The sequence below is a fragment of the Dendropsophus ebraccatus genome, chromosome 8 (genome assembly GCF_027789765.1).
Source record: "Dendropsophus ebraccatus isolate aDenEbr1 chromosome 8, aDenEbr1.pat, whole genome shotgun sequence".
Taxonomy (NCBI): domain Eukaryota; kingdom Metazoa; phylum Chordata; class Amphibia; order Anura; family Hylidae; genus Dendropsophus; species Dendropsophus ebraccatus.
Window position 1 is genome coordinate 55,538,761 of NC_091461.1, and position 17,551 is coordinate 55,556,311.

At 44.3% G+C, this 17,551-nt stretch overlaps 1 protein-coding gene across 3 annotated transcripts in view; it reads right to left on the reverse strand.

Moving 5' to 3' along the window:
- The window catches only part of HERC4 (HECT and RLD domain containing E3 ubiquitin protein ligase 4), a 53,346-nt gene that overhangs the window by 2,037 nt on the left and 33,758 nt on the right, over positions 1–17,551 (reverse strand). For all 3 annotated transcript variants that reach the window (XM_069980412.1, XM_069980413.1, XM_069980414.1), the window contains 5 exons: positions 12,647–12,813; positions 10,483–10,549; positions 8,856–8,938; positions 6,825–7,008; positions 1,374–1,476 (listed from right to left, as the gene is read on the reverse strand). In XM_069980412.1, coding sequence (XP_069836513.1) covers positions 1,374–1,476; positions 6,825–7,008; positions 8,856–8,938; positions 10,483–10,549; positions 12,647–12,813 — 604 coding nt within the window. The remainder of the gene's footprint in view (positions 1–1,373; positions 1,477–6,824; positions 7,009–8,855; positions 8,939–10,482; positions 10,550–12,646; positions 12,814–17,551) is intronic.

Here is a 17,551-nt window from a genome sequence, read left to right on the forward strand (position 1 = left end):
ATCCACTTCAGGCTGGGACTTACATCAGGGAACAGGACTGTGAAGGTAATCTTTGCATAGCTGTAACCCCTCCCTCCCCGGACAGAGTGCTGCTATACTGTGCCCACATCTGCCCTGCTCACTCCTTCATGCTCCCTGCAGTCTTTGTCAGCCCTTGTGTTTCCCATCCTCTCCATTACTGTACAGTAACTTATAATATCACATATTCTGCTGTTTCTGAATGTTTGTTTCATTTGTTTTACATGTTATTCAGAATAATTAATTATTTTTGGGGTGTGGAACCAATTGTCTGCATTTCTATGATTTCTTATGGGAAAATGTGCTTTGGTTTAAGAGTGGATTTGGATTACAAGCACAGTCCAGGAACGAATTATGCTCGTAATCCAAGGCCCCACTGTACAATCACAGTGAATTGAATAAAATATAGTGTTAAAGTGCAATGCTCTAACACCAAACGATAGGCTAAGGCAGTGCTTCTCAAACTGTGAGGCGCCCCCTAGTTGTTGGTGAGGCCCAGCTGGGGAGCCAGTTTTCACAAAAGCAACTATGATCTGCACAGTCCTCCAAAATCTCCATTTTAGCAACATTATTTATTTTGTACTTGCTTTATCATTATATAGAGCTTGGGAGACGGGTGAAAGGTAGCCCTAGCATTCTTTTCAGCTTTTAAATGGACTTTCAACACAGATGGCGAGACCCTGGCATCCTCTTGGTCAGTCTGCTGAGGCCCAGGCATTGCCTTGGTCTGTTGGGTGAGGCTCCAGTAGAAATAGTTTGAGAATCACTGGGCTAAGGTCTAGATGGAATCATTCATACATACATACATAGTAAATATAGATGAGCAAACCCGAGCGTGCTGCATTTGATTACCGGTGGCTGAAGTAGTTGGATGCAGCCCTAGGGAGTCCTGGAAAACATGGATACAGCAGGACTACATCCAACTTCCACAGGCACCTGTAATCAAATGGCCCACGCTTGGGTTTGGGCGAACCGCAGCGTGCTAAAGGTTCGCTCATCTGTTAATAGTAAATAGTAATCGTAAAGCGCAAAGTCACAAGCAATGATAGAACTATCGCATCACTGCAGAGCGCAGAATGAATATTCATTAGAAGGGGCGGGCCAGCTGGGGTGGATAAGTGCACTTAGAGCGGCAGCCAGCCCCTAGTGCACAAAAATGTCTCATTAACATTTTAAATGAACTACTAATAGAAATTTGTATTACAGTGCTCTGTGCGTTATAGGGACATAACAGCAGGTTAGATGCTTATTTTCCCCTTTATTCCCTCAGTGAGCTTCTAGTCCATCTTATATAGACAATAAAGGCACGAGCTGCTCTTCACAGCTCTTCAGCAGCTACATTAAATACTACTTACATAAAAACTGTTTCTTCTTTTCAAGAGGTAATTCATGGAAAACCTCCCAAAATAGTTTTATGGTAGGATGATCTGCCCAGTACTCTCCTTTATATTCCGTATGCTAAACAAAACACAAGTAGAATACAGTAGAGTTAGTGTGCAATCATATTATATAGCAATATACCTGCTTATATGCAGTTATCTAATAACATTCACAGTGTACACATAAACCATATATAAAATATAGCAGGAGAGAGATGAATGGATCTAATATTCTATGACATATATCGTAAACTATTTACAACAGCAGGTTAGAAGAGTCTAATGTGCTGGATTTTTTCCCCACAGCACAGAGGATGGTGAGGATGGAGGTAATGTTCTTACTTTCATCCTCAGCACAGATTAAGCTAAATCTTCACAGGTTGAGTGCTATTTAGCCACATGAAAAAAGTCAAACTTGTGAATGGAGGATGATTGTGGCAGAGAGCTCTGACTCTAACCAACTCAGATGATGTGGAGGACATTCCCCTGGATGGGAAGGAACAACTTTAGCCTGAAAGAGGGAAATTGATATAGAATTGCAGGAAGAACCGTCCGTTGACACCAGATGAATATGATAGGCACCAAAAGGGCTTCCATTAAAGGGGTAGTGCGGCAGTAAAGAATTAATGACAGAATAACACACATTACAAAGTTATACAACTTTGTAATGTATGTTATGTCTGTGAATGGCCCCTTTCCCCGTGTCCCACCACCCCCACCCGTGTACCCGGAAGTGTGGTGCGCTATACATACCTGTCAAGTGCCGACTCGTCTCCGAACTTCAGTCTGCGATGTCGTCTTTAGACGGCCGGGCCGAATCTCTCCGAGCATCCTGAGTGCCGTCCGCGCTCTTTAGCGTCATCGGCTGCTCAGCTGCGATTGGCTGAGCATAACTGTGCTCAGCCAATCGCGGCTGAGCATCTGATCACGCTGAAGAGGGCGGCCGTCACTCAGGACGCTCGGAAGGATTCGGCCCGGCCGTCTAAAGACGACATTGCAGACTGAAGATCGGAGACGAGTCGGCACGTGACAGGTATGTATAGCGCACTACACTTCCAGCTACACGGGTGGGGGTGGTGGGGCACGGGGAAGGGGGCCATTCACAGACATAACATACATTACAAAGTTGTATAACTTTGTAATGTGTGTTATTCTGTCATTAATTCTTTACCGCCGCACTACCCCTTTAAGAAGCCACACAGTAAAATAAGTCATGCAAACTCTAAACAGGACATGGCAGTATGACTCAAGCACAGGCTATAGTTCATAAGAAGTTCAGTAGAAGTTGTGGGGAAATAAGGAAATCCAGAAAGACAGCCACTCTCAGATGTTAAAAAAAGACAACATCTATGTGAGTAATACCTTAAAGGACAGAGTGAATTTCCATTTTTGCACTTTTTTCCTCCTCATGTTATAAAGTTCATCCATGCCTTTATTTTTTCATCTATAGACCCATATGACCATTCTGTATTTGAATGTATTTATTTTATTGTTTTTTGTTTTTTTCTAAATGGGAAAATGGGGTGATTTGAACTTTTAATATTGGATGGGATTTTTTTTTAAATAAATATATTAACCCCTTCACGTCAGTAATCTGTATATATACGTTCCTACTGCACATACCCAGTGCAGTAGGAATGTGTGTGTGTGTGTGTGTGTGTACATATATAATATATATATATATATATATATATATATATATATATATATATATATGTTCCTGACTTCAGGTGCTGAAGGATAATGAAGATAATGAGAGGCAGCTGCCTCTCATTAACCCCTTAAATGTTGCGATCCATAGCGATAGCGGCGTTTAAGGTACGCTTATACCGAAGTGCGGGGGTAAGTCACTTACCTCCGTCCTGTCGGATCGCCCATTCATGTATAAAGTCTGCTCTCAGGCATAGATCGACAATAACACTGATCTATGCTATGGCATAGCATAGATCAGTATATGCAATCTAATGATTACATGTTTTACTGTAAAATAGAAGTGTAATAAAAAAAAAGGAGAGGTTTTTAAAAGTATTTAAAAAAATCCTTATAAACCCCCCTCCCAATAAAGGTTTAAAATACCCCCTTGCCCATTTTAAAACTAAAAATATAAATAAAATAAACATATCATGTATCGTAGTAGCGTGCAGAATTGTACGATCTATTAAAATATAACATTATTGTTCCCGCACGGTGAACAGCGTAAACGAAAAATGAAAAAGAAAAAAAACAAAAAAACACCAAGACTGCTATGTATAAGAAAGAAAATTATAAAAAGCAATCAAAATTTTTCTGTTAGGCCCCCTTCATACGCCCGGAAAAACCACCCGGATTTCCTATCAGGAAATCCGGACGGATTTCCGGACACATAGACTTTCATTGGACACGGACACCCTTCCGGAATTTTCCGGAGGGCTGTCCGTTCCGGAAAATAGGACCGGATTTTTTAGAACCGGTCCTATTTTCGTCCGGAAATCCGGCCCGGACGCCCCCATAGGAGTCTATGGGAGCGCCCGGGCCCCGGACGCTTTCCTGATGCACATCAGGAAAGCGTCCGGAGTTCCACTCACCTTCCGCCTCTGCTCCTGCTGCCTCTTCATCCGCAGGTACCCCCGGCAGCCACTCGCGGCACCCAGCGCGCCCCCCCCCCCCCCCCCCCGCGGCCACTCGCGGCACCCCCGCACCCCCCCCCCCCCCCCCGCGGCCACTCGCAGCACCCCCTTGCGACCACTTGCGGCACCCCCGCACCCCCCCCATCCCCACCCCCCCGGCGGCCAGGAGACCAGGACAGGTGAGATTAAAACTCCCATCATGCCCTGCTGACAGGTCATGATGGGAGTTGTACTTCTGCAGCCTGTGGCCATCCAGGTGGCAGAAGTACAACTCCCACCATGCCTTGCTGACAGGTCATGATGGGAGTTGTACTTCTGCAACCTGGATGGCCACAGGCTGCAGAGGTACAACTCCCATCATGTACTGCAACCTGGGTGACCACAGACTGCAGAAGTACAACTTCCATCATGACCTGTCAGCCAAGCATGATGGGAGTTGTAATTCTGCAAGCTATGACCATCCAGTTTGCAGAAATACATCTCTGATCGTGTCCTATTTTTTTTCTCATCAGGAAATCCTGAAGGTTTTTCCTGATGGTTTCCTGATGGTAAAAACGGATTACTGTCAGGAAATCCTGATACTATCCTGATGACATTTAAGGCCTCCTGATCAGGATTTCCTGACAGTAAAAACTGACACGGATGTGTGAATGGGGCCTTACACCATTATGATATTAATAAAAACTAGAGATCATGGCGCAAAAAAATGACACCTTAACCAGCCCTGTAGGTGGAAAAATTAAAGCGCTATGGCTCTTAGAAGGTGAGGAGGAAGATTGTATTAATTTGACTCGAACATCGGTGCATCAATGGGCTCTGTCTTGTAGGGGTTAAAGGACAACTCCAGCGATTTAACGGCTTAAGGAAATTCCGTTTTTGCACTTTGCTTTTTCCCTCCTCGTGTTTAAAAGGCCATAGCGCTTGCATTTTTTTTTTTTTTTAACTACAGACCCATGACGCCTATTTTTTGTTAAACCAACTGTACTTTCCAATGACAGATTTCATTTCTCCATAAAATATGCTTCGAAACTGAAAGAAAATTATTTGCAAGCCTTTTTCATTTTTTGGGGGGGTGGGTGGAGGGCTTGTGTTTGCCCCAGTAATCTATTTTTTGGACATTATGTCACCTACTTTTTTGTGCACATGCAGTGTTTTTTTCAGCACTGTGCACAATAGTCATTTATGTAATGCATACCCATTTTAAGTTTGGTGTCAGAGTCATGAGACCCATTATCCTCAGTGCATACAGCGGAACCTCATGAGACGCAGCTGTGCCATGTACGTGGCATTGTGGATCCCTAGAAATACCAGGCCATTTTAAACAAGAATATGATACCTTCTGTTGATAAATTAAACCTTAGTTATTAATGGACTTTCCAGCAAGACAGTGGTCCCAAACACATGCACCCCTGCATCATGAAGTGTCGCAGGTGCACTGATGCAGCAGAGCTCAACGCTCTTTGCTCCGGGCACTGCTTCACAATGCAACAGTGCATGTGCAGGATTGGTATGGTGAAGGGGTCATAATCGTGCTGAAATGAACAGAGGCAGAGAAAGAAGCGCCAACAGGTATTGCAGGCCTAAGGCACGGCAATCCTGCCTCTTTACCCTGCCACAACAATAAAAGTTGTTTTTTTTGTAACCACCAGCAACATTTATGAAAACTGCAACACACTACTTTTTTATGAGCTACACAAAAGTACCAGTGGTTTGGGGTGGGTTATGGGGGGAAAGGTTGTTGTGGCACAGATTTGTTTAATAATTTATTTTCCATCATAAGACTTTACATGGAAGTACCCAAGATTTTGAAGTGATAGGTGGCATTTTCAAATGGTATCATGTGTTTCCTGATATATGGGTCCAATTTCAATACAAACAGCTTGAAAAATAAGGGGGCATTTACATGTTCCGTGATTACAGTCCATGCATAGAAGATGTGCTATAAACCTGAACCAAGGATCTCTCAGCATCATGTATCATGCTGGGAGCTCTGAATCAGTGTAAATCTTCAGGCTACTGATGCCGAGATGCTCCTTACTCCATTCCATAGCACATCATTTATATTTATGGACCATGCATGGTAGTGGGAATACTTAAATGGGACCTGTCGGGAGGAAAACAGGGGTCTAAATAAGCCCAGCACAATCTCCAGTGCATGGAACGAATACCAGACCAGGAATGTAGAAGGGCAATAATGAGGCTGCATGACCGCTATCTGCTCTTTTGTGTGAGGAGGAACAGGAGGAGCACTATAAAATAACCAATAACCAAACAGTTAAAAACAATAAGGATGGCAAGAGAGCCTGAAGTCCTCTAGTGGGATCTCTGCTAACGGCCCAGCACCATGTAGCTTGATTGGTAATCATCAGAGAACACCAGAATTGACAGGTTCGCCATTGGCGTTCCTCCTTGTCTACAGAGATGACAACAAGGTCACAAAGAGCATGTGACAGACATGAAAGAGTCTGGAGATGGTATTGTTAAGTAAAAGTCCTGCGAGGGGGAAAAAAAAAAAAAAAAATCACCTGCAGGAAGGGGCTTCAGAAACATAATAAAGAATGTATACTTACCAGTCTCCATGCCATCCCAACGCCGCTCTCACAACTTTGACAGCTGCAGGATGTCATTTTCTCCCGGCTTCCTGCTACCCCACAGCACCGGCTCCTGCAACGTCACAACCCGGCTGATGGATTGCCCACTCAGCCAGTCAATATCAGAAAGTGGTGAGGCAGCGCTGCAGGGCACTGGGATGACACACCTTTTATATCAGAAATCTGTAACTCTCACAATTATATACTGTAAAGCAAGTCTGTTTACTAACCTTCTCCAGTTCCTTCCAGTCATAATTTGTGTTGCCGATAACCATGGCCTGCAGCTCATTCGGTTGGAAGAGCTCTAGGACACGGCCTCCACACACCTTGTGAAAGCCTGCATAAAACGCATTAAATAAGGAAGCCACTGAATTATTGAAGACGTAGTCCACATAGCAGTCAACAAATTCTTGCCTGTAAATCAAAACAAAGCCATGAGCACAACAAAAAGCCACCCAACTTTATCTAAATTTCATTATGAGCATTTTGTCTCAAAGTACGAATTCACTGGTGGCCTTCAATGAATGACATCTGACCTCATCTCTCAATGTCCGTGATATCAGATACACGTCTATAGAATTATGAGTGGCATTTTTATATCAGTCATACTTTACACCCAGTCTTTTCTCAGGTTGTGTGCGCTATTACATCTCAGCTCCACATTCACTTCAGTAGAATAGAGCTGAAATATCAGAATCGGAGCAAAAAAGTTAGGAGAACTACTGCCCCTCCAAGCACCAATTCAGGCCTGCCGATGGAGAGCTCTGCCCCACCACCTCCTGGCCAGCCCACTCCTCTAATGATTATCAATAGATAATGAAAATCACATAAATATAGTGCTTATTAATATAGCAATGATTATAAACTACAAGCATGTATAATGATTACATTTGCAGTTAAAGTGCTATTTTTGTCTGTATAGCAATAGCTAACACTTCCAAAGAAATCTAGAATTTTCCATGTTAACAATTTAGCCAAGAAAAATATTACTTTCACAACAAACGTTCTATTTTCATTGATGACTAGACACGGAACAAAGTTCTGTAAGGGGATGATTGCTACATATGTGCTGAAGCCAGTGAGCTCAGGGAATGGACAACCCTGGATATTTGCTATAATAACAGCTATGACTATAAGGTGAAGGTCTCTGGCATTCAGACATGCTCATTAATAAACAAAGGCTATTTGTTCACACCGGTATATATAGATCTGTCATCAGTTCTTTGCATTATGACACTGAAGGGTTTGCCTGGCTATCTGAATCTTTTTATATCTTGAAGGCCTGGAATGTTAGCATTGCTGGCATATCTGTCAGCTGTGACCTCTCTATCCTTGACAAGTACATTCATTTTGGAAAAGTGACATCACTGGTAAGTTTAAGTTCTCAGTTCACAGTGGGAGAAGAATAATTTACTTTTTCTTTCATCACAAAAAGAAACGGTCAAATGATATTTGGAGCTGAACATGGGGCTTAAAATGGTCACAAATCTGATCTCTCCTCCTTAAAAGATCAGGTTGCCTTAGATACTCAAGCAGGCCAAGTTCTATACACGAGCCCTACTAAATAAAATAAGGTTTGTGCATGTAACCCGGGCAGCGTGGGATGTTATGTTTTCACATAACAATTATACTCTCCATTGCACGCATTGATGGCCAAAAAGCCAAATAGGATGCTGACGTATGTATGCATGGAGAGGCACAGGCACCACTGATTTAAATGGCCTGAATGTAGTCAGCTAGTGACTATGTTCAAGTCATTTTTCGACCATATATGAGATATGTCTCAGACTCAAAGCATGGATTGAGGCTGTCAGGCAAAAATCATATACCCTCAGAAAATGACCCGAACGTAGTCACTAGCAACCATGTTTGGGAAACTTAAATCAATAGGGCCTGTGCACAATACTGATTTCAGGGTTTTTCCTCTGCTCCTTCTGCATCCCCGTGGTCTGCATATGGTATTGTAGCATGTGTATACTGTGAACATACAACCCAAGCTATTATATACCATAGTACATATTCTGGAAAAAAATGGATCATCTCTTATTTATTTAAGAGCTTATTGTGCTGAAACCTCCAGATGTCATGTATCATACTAAGCAACCATGGGACAGGAGCCAAGTTATACCGCAGTATTAGCTCTTTGTAAACAACTACATATTAAGATCACATGTACAATTTAAGGATGCTATTTCCTTAATTTAGGGAAAGACATGGAGCAATACTAGGCTAAGTAGTGTAATCACTCACAGAGAACTTACTTGTTTTTCAGATTTACAGATGTCTCTGTACCATTAGGAATTAGTTCCCTGACTTCGGTAGTTCCAAAATTATCCACTGTAACCTGTTTAGAAGAGAGGAAAAGTCCATTGGGAAAAATTAGTTGAGTAAATGAGGTGGAGGATATTACCCTATTCTTAAAGCGCCTCTGTACCCACAATCTGAACCCCCTCAAACCGCTTGTACCGTCAGATAGCTGCTTTAATCAAAGATCTGTCATGGGGTGCAAAAGGCGGTGCAAGCCTAGGGCACAGACACTCTAGGCCTCGCCAATTTGACACAGGGCTGCAAGTTTAAAAGTTGTTTTTTAGGACAATAACTGCATCACCTGCCAAACGGACCCCAGAACAGATCTTGATGTTACCCCAGCAGCTATCTGATGTTACAAGCGGTTTGAGGGGGTTCAGATTGTGGGTACAGAGTCACCTTAAAGCATAGCAGTAAAGATTACATTTTAAAGGGGTTTATGATTTTATTGGCCAGGGAGCAATTTACTTTTACTAACCACTATTAGAAATGAATAGTGGTACTTATACCACCTAGCTTAGCCTGCCATACTTTATCTCCAATGTAAAATAAAGCACAAAAGTAGTGCATTTTGCCCAAAGCAACCAATCACAGCTCAACTCTCATTTTACAACAGCTGGTTAAAGTATGAAAGAAGAGCTATGGACTGACTTCTATGGGCAAAATACACCAGATTTAATTTCACACATATAATATTGAAGTATAGAGTCTGTGCTGCATATTAACTTCCAACATGTTTCTCTGTGACCTGTGAAAGATGGGCCATAGATCAGAGAAAAGAAAGGTTTTGACAGAATCAATGGGGGCTGCTGAAAACTGGATACATTTTTTTTTTCAGAGCCGATCCGCTTGGCAGCTCATGGGGTTCTGAATGGAAGTTGATCAGTAATGTGAGCTTGTTAAAAAGCCAACAACCCCCCCCCCCCCCTCAAAACACAGCATTAAAAAATGCTGGTATTTTAAAAACCACGCTGATCTGCAAGCTGTTATTCCAGTGCTTCCTTACTGATTTCCGACAGCCATCGGGGTCCTGCAGAACCTCCAGCTGCAACATCACATACCCGACTGATATTGGTAACTGAGGCGGGACACGGCTACAGTCAATGACTGCCTAAGCGGGCAATCCATCAGCTGGGCCATGACGTTGCAGACTGAGGAGCCGGGACCTTGACATATGTGGAACCTAGACAAAAATTACTTATGGCAGCTGTCGAGACCCAAGAGCAGTGATATGGGGGCACGGGGACTGGTAAGTATACATTGTATATTATGATCCTGCACCCCTGCCTGTCATTTGTTAGTTTTATGCGACTTCTTAGGTTTCTCTGTTTCATCTGCAGTACAGAGAAAAGTACCTGTTTATTTCAACACGTTCACAAAATGTAGCACCTGTTTCAGTGTTGATACACTAAAAATTTCAATCAGTTTCAGTTTTGAGTAGAATATCAGACACACAAAAGCTAAAGTCTGTACAGAAGAATGATAAATTAGATCCTTTTAAAGTGACAAGACTCTGGCTCCAGGACGACTTGGTGGCAGCTAAATATGTTATCAATGACATTTCCAAGAGCAGACACATACTGTAAAATTGAGACAGAATGTCTCTTCAATGTCATCTTCCATGTAGTCCAGCAGCTGTTGCATACTCCTGAAAGACAACAAGATGTCTCATTGGTTTTAATACACCACATCTTTATAGTGAATTAAATTTTGTGAATGTACTTCTACCTTTTGCATTTCACCTCTGGACCCCACAGAACCATCAACACTTGTCTCATACCTTCACAAACAAACGCTGTCACCCCTCTCTAAAGGCCTCTAGACAACTGTGCCCTCTGCCTTCTCTTCCTTTACACACAGCCCCTGCTAATATGTCCCCCCACCTCCTCCCTTAACTCTACAATGCTCTTGCTACCTCATACCCCTACTGTAGCTCCGACTATTTTGTGTACTTGTCCCCTATCCCCCGAACTCTCACAGAGCTTCCGAATGATCTTACATAATACAGTATTCTGGTCTGCCTTGGAGTCTTTATTAGTTTAAGCATCTGACCTAAAGTGAATTAATTTTGGGATCTAAACTGGGGTTTGGTTGCAACCAGTGGCGGTCTTTGGCACCAAGCACCCCAAGCGATCGCTTGGGGCCCCCAACATCCAGGGGGGCCCCCACGCCCCGCTCTTGTGCTCAAGACCGCTGGACAGGGCCGCTGCCCCGCTCGCTGCTGCCATCTGAACTGTAACTATGAGCACTTGTAATGAGCGCTCATAGTTACATGCAGTAGCACTGACAGGGCGGGAGACATTGGCTCCCTTCCTGTCAGTCACTCTTGTGGCCGCAGGAACAGTTTTCCCTGTGGTCACAAGTGGCATCACTGGAGCATCGGCGCCAGGACAAGGGGAGTGCGGCCTCTTGTGATCGCAGGGAAAACCCTTCCTGCGGCCACAAGAGTGAAGAGGAGACGCCCGGACCCAGGTGAGTATAAGTGTTTGTTTTATTGTGTTATATACTATATGGGAGGGGGAGCACACAGGGGTCTGTTTAACTGGGGGAGCGCACATCGGGGGTCTATATAAATGGGGGGAGCACACAGGGGGGCTATATAACAGGGGGAGCACACAGGGGGGCTATAGACTAATGGGACTTCACAGAGGGGTCTATATACTACTGGGGGCAGCACACAGGGGGTCTATATACTACTTGGGGCATCAGAATGGGGTCTATATACAACTTGGAGAGCACACAGGAGGTCTATATCCAAGTGGGGGAGCACACAGGGGGGCTATATACTACCGGGGGAGCACACAGGGGGCAATATACTACTGGTGGGGCACACAGGGGGTCTATATACTACTTGTGAGGCACACAGGTGGTCTATATATAACTGGGGGAGCACACAGGGGTCTGTATACTACTGGGGCAGCACACAAGGGGTCTATATAATACTGGTGGGGCACACAGGGGGTCTATATACTACTGGGGGAACCACACAGGGGGTTTATATACTACTGGAGGAGCACACAGGGGTCTATATCCAAGTGGGGGAGCACACAGGAGGTCTATATCCAAGTGGGGGAGCACACAGGAGGTCTATATCCAAGTGGGGGAGCACACAGGGGGGCTAAATACCACTGAGGGAGCACACAGGGGGGCTATATACTAGTGGGGGAGCACACAGGGGGTATATACAACTGGGGGCAGCACACAGGGGGTCTATATACAACTGGGGCAGCACACAGGGGTCTATATACTACTGGGGGAAGCAAACAAGGGGTATATACTACTGGGGGCAGGACACAAGGGGTATATACTATTGGGGGCAGCACAGAAGGAGTATATATTACTGGCGGTAGCGCACAAGGGGTATATACTACTGGGGGCAACACACAGCGGTCTATTGTTTTGGAACGCGTGTCGAGGGGGGGCCCCAGACATAACTTTGCTTGGGGCCCCAGAAATGCCAAGACCGCCCCTGGTTGCAACTCTGCCCCTATTCTATATTTTGTACCCACTGGGCTGTACTTCAGGTTGTGATCATATTACTTGATGCAACATACAATATACAACACAACAGAGAGGAAGCCAGCAGAGCTTGTAGTGTTCTCTATCCATACTACAGACTGTCAAAGTGTTTGTATGACACACTTACAACTATGCACAGCAATAAATGTGTTCAGCAGATAGCTCCCAGGGAACGTACTGCCCATCACAGCTCAATTTTGAAGGATAAAAATTAATGTTCATTTACCTGCCAACTTCTGGCATCAGCTCCTTCAAATCATCCAAAGTAGGCTTTTTCTTCAAAAGTTTCTTATATAGAGCCAAAGGGAAGTGAAGATCAACAATTGTAAAATTGTAAATTGCTAAGCCACAAATCACACCAATGAGATGGAACAAATCGCTGTCTTCAAAGGTCTGAAAAAAAAAAAAATCAAAAACGGATTATGCAACAGGAAACATAGAATGGGGAGCTCAGGTCTGTGGGTAGAAAACGACTGTAAAGCAAAGAAAAAGAAGTTGCAGACTGGAGCAGTGGAGTGGCACTGATACAACTTTTTGGCTCGGAACGGAATGAAAAACTTTTTTTCACGTTTACAGCGGCAGTGTCCACATACATAGGTTCTGAGGCATAATATGACTAAGGGTCCTATTACGACTAACGATAAGGGATCGCAAAAAAGATTGTTTATCGTTAACCTGAAATCGTTCACCATATTACACAGAATGATGGTCGTTAGTTACGGTAGTTACTCTAATCGTTTATTCCTTCTGATCTCAGGAAAACAATGGGCAATGTGCTATTACACAGAACGATTAGTGAAAAAATGCGGAACGATGAACGATAATTTTACGTTCAGATCTAAATCGACGATCAACAACATACGAACGATTTTACGATTGTTGCCTGCAATTACACAGAACGATTATCGTTAAAATTCGAATTATAATTTTCCACACGATAATCGCCCATGTAATAGGGCCCTAATAGAAAACGTGGTGGTATGCTTGGCTGGAGATGCATTTAGGACATCACCAATTCCCTTTAACCTTTTTTTCTATAAATAATTTTAAATCCTATTGAATGGTGTACTCAAGCCCTGCTCTTGTCTCTTTCTCCATTTGGCTGCCCACAGAATGTCTGGGCACCCTCCTATTTACCAAAATAATGAAGATTAAGGGTGAGCTGATGAAATGGTCTTTACATAAGGTAAAAATGTCATGGGTTGAAAGTGTCACGGTCGTTATAACTTTCAAAATCTAAATCAATAGTAGATGTGATATAAAGCAAGTTTTTCATTAACAGTTTTTTTTTGTTAACATGGAAAACACAGCACTTCCTGTTTTCTGAGGCCCCCTTCACACGTCCGGAAAATCTGTCCGGATTTCCTATCAGGAAATCCGGACGGATTTCCGGACTCATAGGCTAACATTAGACACGGACACCCTTCCAGATTTTTCCGGAAGGGTGTCCGTTCCGGAAAATAGGACCGGATTTTTTAGATCCTGTCCTATTTTCGTCCGGAAATCCGGCACGGACGCCCCCATAGAAGTCTATGGGAGCGCCGGAATCACGGGCATTTTCCTGATGTATATCAGGAAAGTGCCCGTGATTCCGGAATGGTAGAGAGCCAGGACCTCACCACGGGGCCGACCACCAGCACTGCACACTGTGCCCGGTACGACAGGGCTGGCCGGCCAGAGTGCGGTGCAGCCCGCCCACCCACTCGCCCGACCGCCCCTCTGGTACTACAGGGCTGAGTGCGGTGCAGCCCGCCCGCTCGCTCCGCTCCATCCCCCCCGCCCCCCATCCCCCCCCCCGGAAACTCACCACCGGCCCGCCGCATGCTCCGCACCTCAGACCGCTGCCGCCGCCCGGATCTCTGCACTGCACTCTGCCCGGACCTCAACCTCGCTGCCCGGACAGAGCAGGATCCAGGACAGGTGAGATTACCCCCTTAGGACTACTACTCCCACCATGCTCTGATGGTGTTGCCAGGCCATGATGGGAGTTGTAGTTCTGCAGCCTGTGGTCATCCAGGTTGCAGAAGTACAACTCCCATCATGGCTCTGCTGGCAGGCCATGATGGGAGTTGTAGTTCTGCAGCCTGTGGCCATCCAGGTACACTAGGGGCTGTGTGGGTACCTGTGATTTATGTTGGCATACTAGACCATCTCATCAGGAAATCCTGAAGGTTTTTCCTGATGGTTTCCTGATGGTAAAAACGGATTACTGTCAGGAAATCCTGATACTTTCCTGATGACATTTGAGGTCTCCTGATCAGGATTTCCTGACAGTAAAAACTGACACGGACGTGTGAATGGGGCCTGACTGTTTCCTGTTGGTTTTTGTCAGAAAACAGGAAGTCCCGTGTTTCCCAGGCCATCTGAGTGCTCACAGAGAGAAGGCAGTCATGTGACTGACGGACCCATTGAGCCGTGACTCTCTGTACTGGTCGGAATTGTGTTCTGGACCTGGATTTCTGGTAAGTTCAGCTTTGTTTTACAGCATGATAACAACAACAAAATAATGAATGTAAATTGCAAACTTGCTTTATTTTACATCTATTGTTGATTTAAACTTTGAAAGTTAGAATGACAGTGACACTTTAAAGCCTCTGTAATCTAGCAGAAAGACAGCCAAGGACCCCAAAGAGAAGATAGAAGTGACTTCTAACTGCTTTAGTCTTCTCTTTTGCCTACATAGCAACATAACAATAGTCTTGACTGGACTGACAAAGCTGCATGCTGCTGCATCACCTGTGTAGCTTATTGTCAATTTTATTCCAATCACAATACTGAAGCAAACAATGCAATAAAAACCCTGTATCTGTAGTTCAAATAAGTGGTTTCATTTGAGAAATCTTTCACACTTGGAGAGTCAGAAATTGGTTGTAAGGGGAGGTGGGAAGAAATCAGTCCCAAAGAATAGTTTAAAATGTACCTGGCATCATAAAAACCTTTTGACATGTCATAGGGACACGTCAAAAGCTTTGATCGGACCGGTTCTGAGTGTTCAGACCAATACCGATTGTGAGAATGAGCTGGGAGATGACCCCAGTCCTCCCCCGTCTCAGTGTCACGTGATGAGTCAGACTTCTAATACAAGTCTATGGAGCCCGACTCTTTTTCTGGCATAGAACGGTGAGCAGACCACACTGCAGTGCTGTCCTCTCCCGCTTGTTGTTACGATTGATAAAGGTCTAAACATTTAGAACAGGATAAATCAAAACTTTTTACATTTCTCTATGACATATCAAATTTTTTTTATGATGAACACTTAAAAGGGGAACTCCAGGTAGAGGTTAAAAAAAAAATAAAGCATAAAGCATTACTTACCTATCTATTCCATTTTTTGAAACTACAAAAAATCCATTTGTTTTGTTCGGTTTTGTGTTTCTGCACTTCCTGGTTTATCAGTTGTACACAGTACTACAGGTTCCAGAATGCAATGCTTTCCCTCAGCTGTTCATCACAGTCCTCCACCCTGCCTATTCCCCGCCCAAAGCTGTGGCAGAACATCTAGGCTGTGTTCACACATTGCAGTTTCATTGTGTTACTGAATTAATTGCAGTAATTTATGATTTCATTGTGGTCCCACCGACACAGCACACTGTATACTCTACCTGTAACACCACACAGCACCCTGTATACTCTACCTGTAACACCACACAGCACCCTGTATTCTCTACCTGTAGCACCACACAGCACACTGTATCCTCTACCTGTAGCACCACACAGCACACTGTATTCTCTACCTGTAACACCACACAGCACTCTGTATCCTCTACCTGTAGCACCACACAGCACACTGTATTCTCTACCTGTAACACCACACAGCACCCTGTATTCTCTACCTGTAACACCACACAGCACCCTGTATCCTCTACCTGTAGCACCACACAGCACGCTGTATCCTCTGCCTGTAACACCACACAGCACGCTGTATCCTCTACCTGTAGCACCACACAGCACGCTGTATTCTCTGCCTGTAACACCACACAGCACCCTGTATCCTCTACCTGTAACACCACACAGCACGCTGTATTCTCTACCTGCAACACCACACAGCACACTGTATTCTCTACCTGTAACACCACACAGCACACTGTATTCTCTACCTATAACACCACACAGCATGATGTATTCTCTACCTGTAACACCACACAGCACGCTGTATTCTCTACCTGTAATACCCCCCAGCACACTGTATTCTCTACCTGTAACACCACACTGTATTCTCTACCTGTAACACCACACAGCACCCTGTATCCTCTACCTGTAGCACCACACAGCACGCTGTATTCTCTGCCTGTAACACCACACAGCACGCTGTATCCTCTACCTGTAGCAACACACAGCACGCTGTATTCTCTGCCTGTAACACCACACAGCACCCTGTATCCTCTACCTGTAACACCACACAGCACACTGTATTCTCTACCTGTAACACCACACAGCACCCTGTATCCTCTACCTGTAACACCACACAGCACCCTGTATTCTCTACCTGTAACAACACACAGCACGATGTATTCTCTACCTGTAACACCACACAGCACGCTGTATTCTCTACCTGTAACACCACACAGCACCCTGTATTCTCTACCTGTAACACCAAACAGCATGATGTATTCTCTACCTGTAACACCACACAGCACGCTGTATTCTCTACCTGTAATACCCCCCAGCACGTTGTATTCTCTACCTGTAACACCACACAGCGCACTGTATTCTCTACCGGTAACACCACAAAGCATGCTGTATTCCCTACCTGTAAACACCACACAACGCTGTATTCTCTACCTGTAACGCTGATATTGGAATAAACTAAAGAACTTTTTGAATTTTTTTTTCTTTCCATTTCCACGCACATATTATGATCAAGCATCAGTTATCTTTGAAGTTGAGCCCCACAATAAAGCTCTGATCCTCTCTGCCGTTTAGCATCATTTACTTATGTTACTGCATAATTTTTGTGAACACGCTGCAGTCCTGCAATGACACTCCAACATGTGTGAACACAGCCCTAATTTCACTGCACACTTCTGCACAATTAGTGCAGCACATGCTTCTGGCATGTCAGAGATGGTGAATTACTCAGGAAATTGGGGAATCCAGCAAAGCCTCCTGTGACATCATGCTCTGCCCCGTC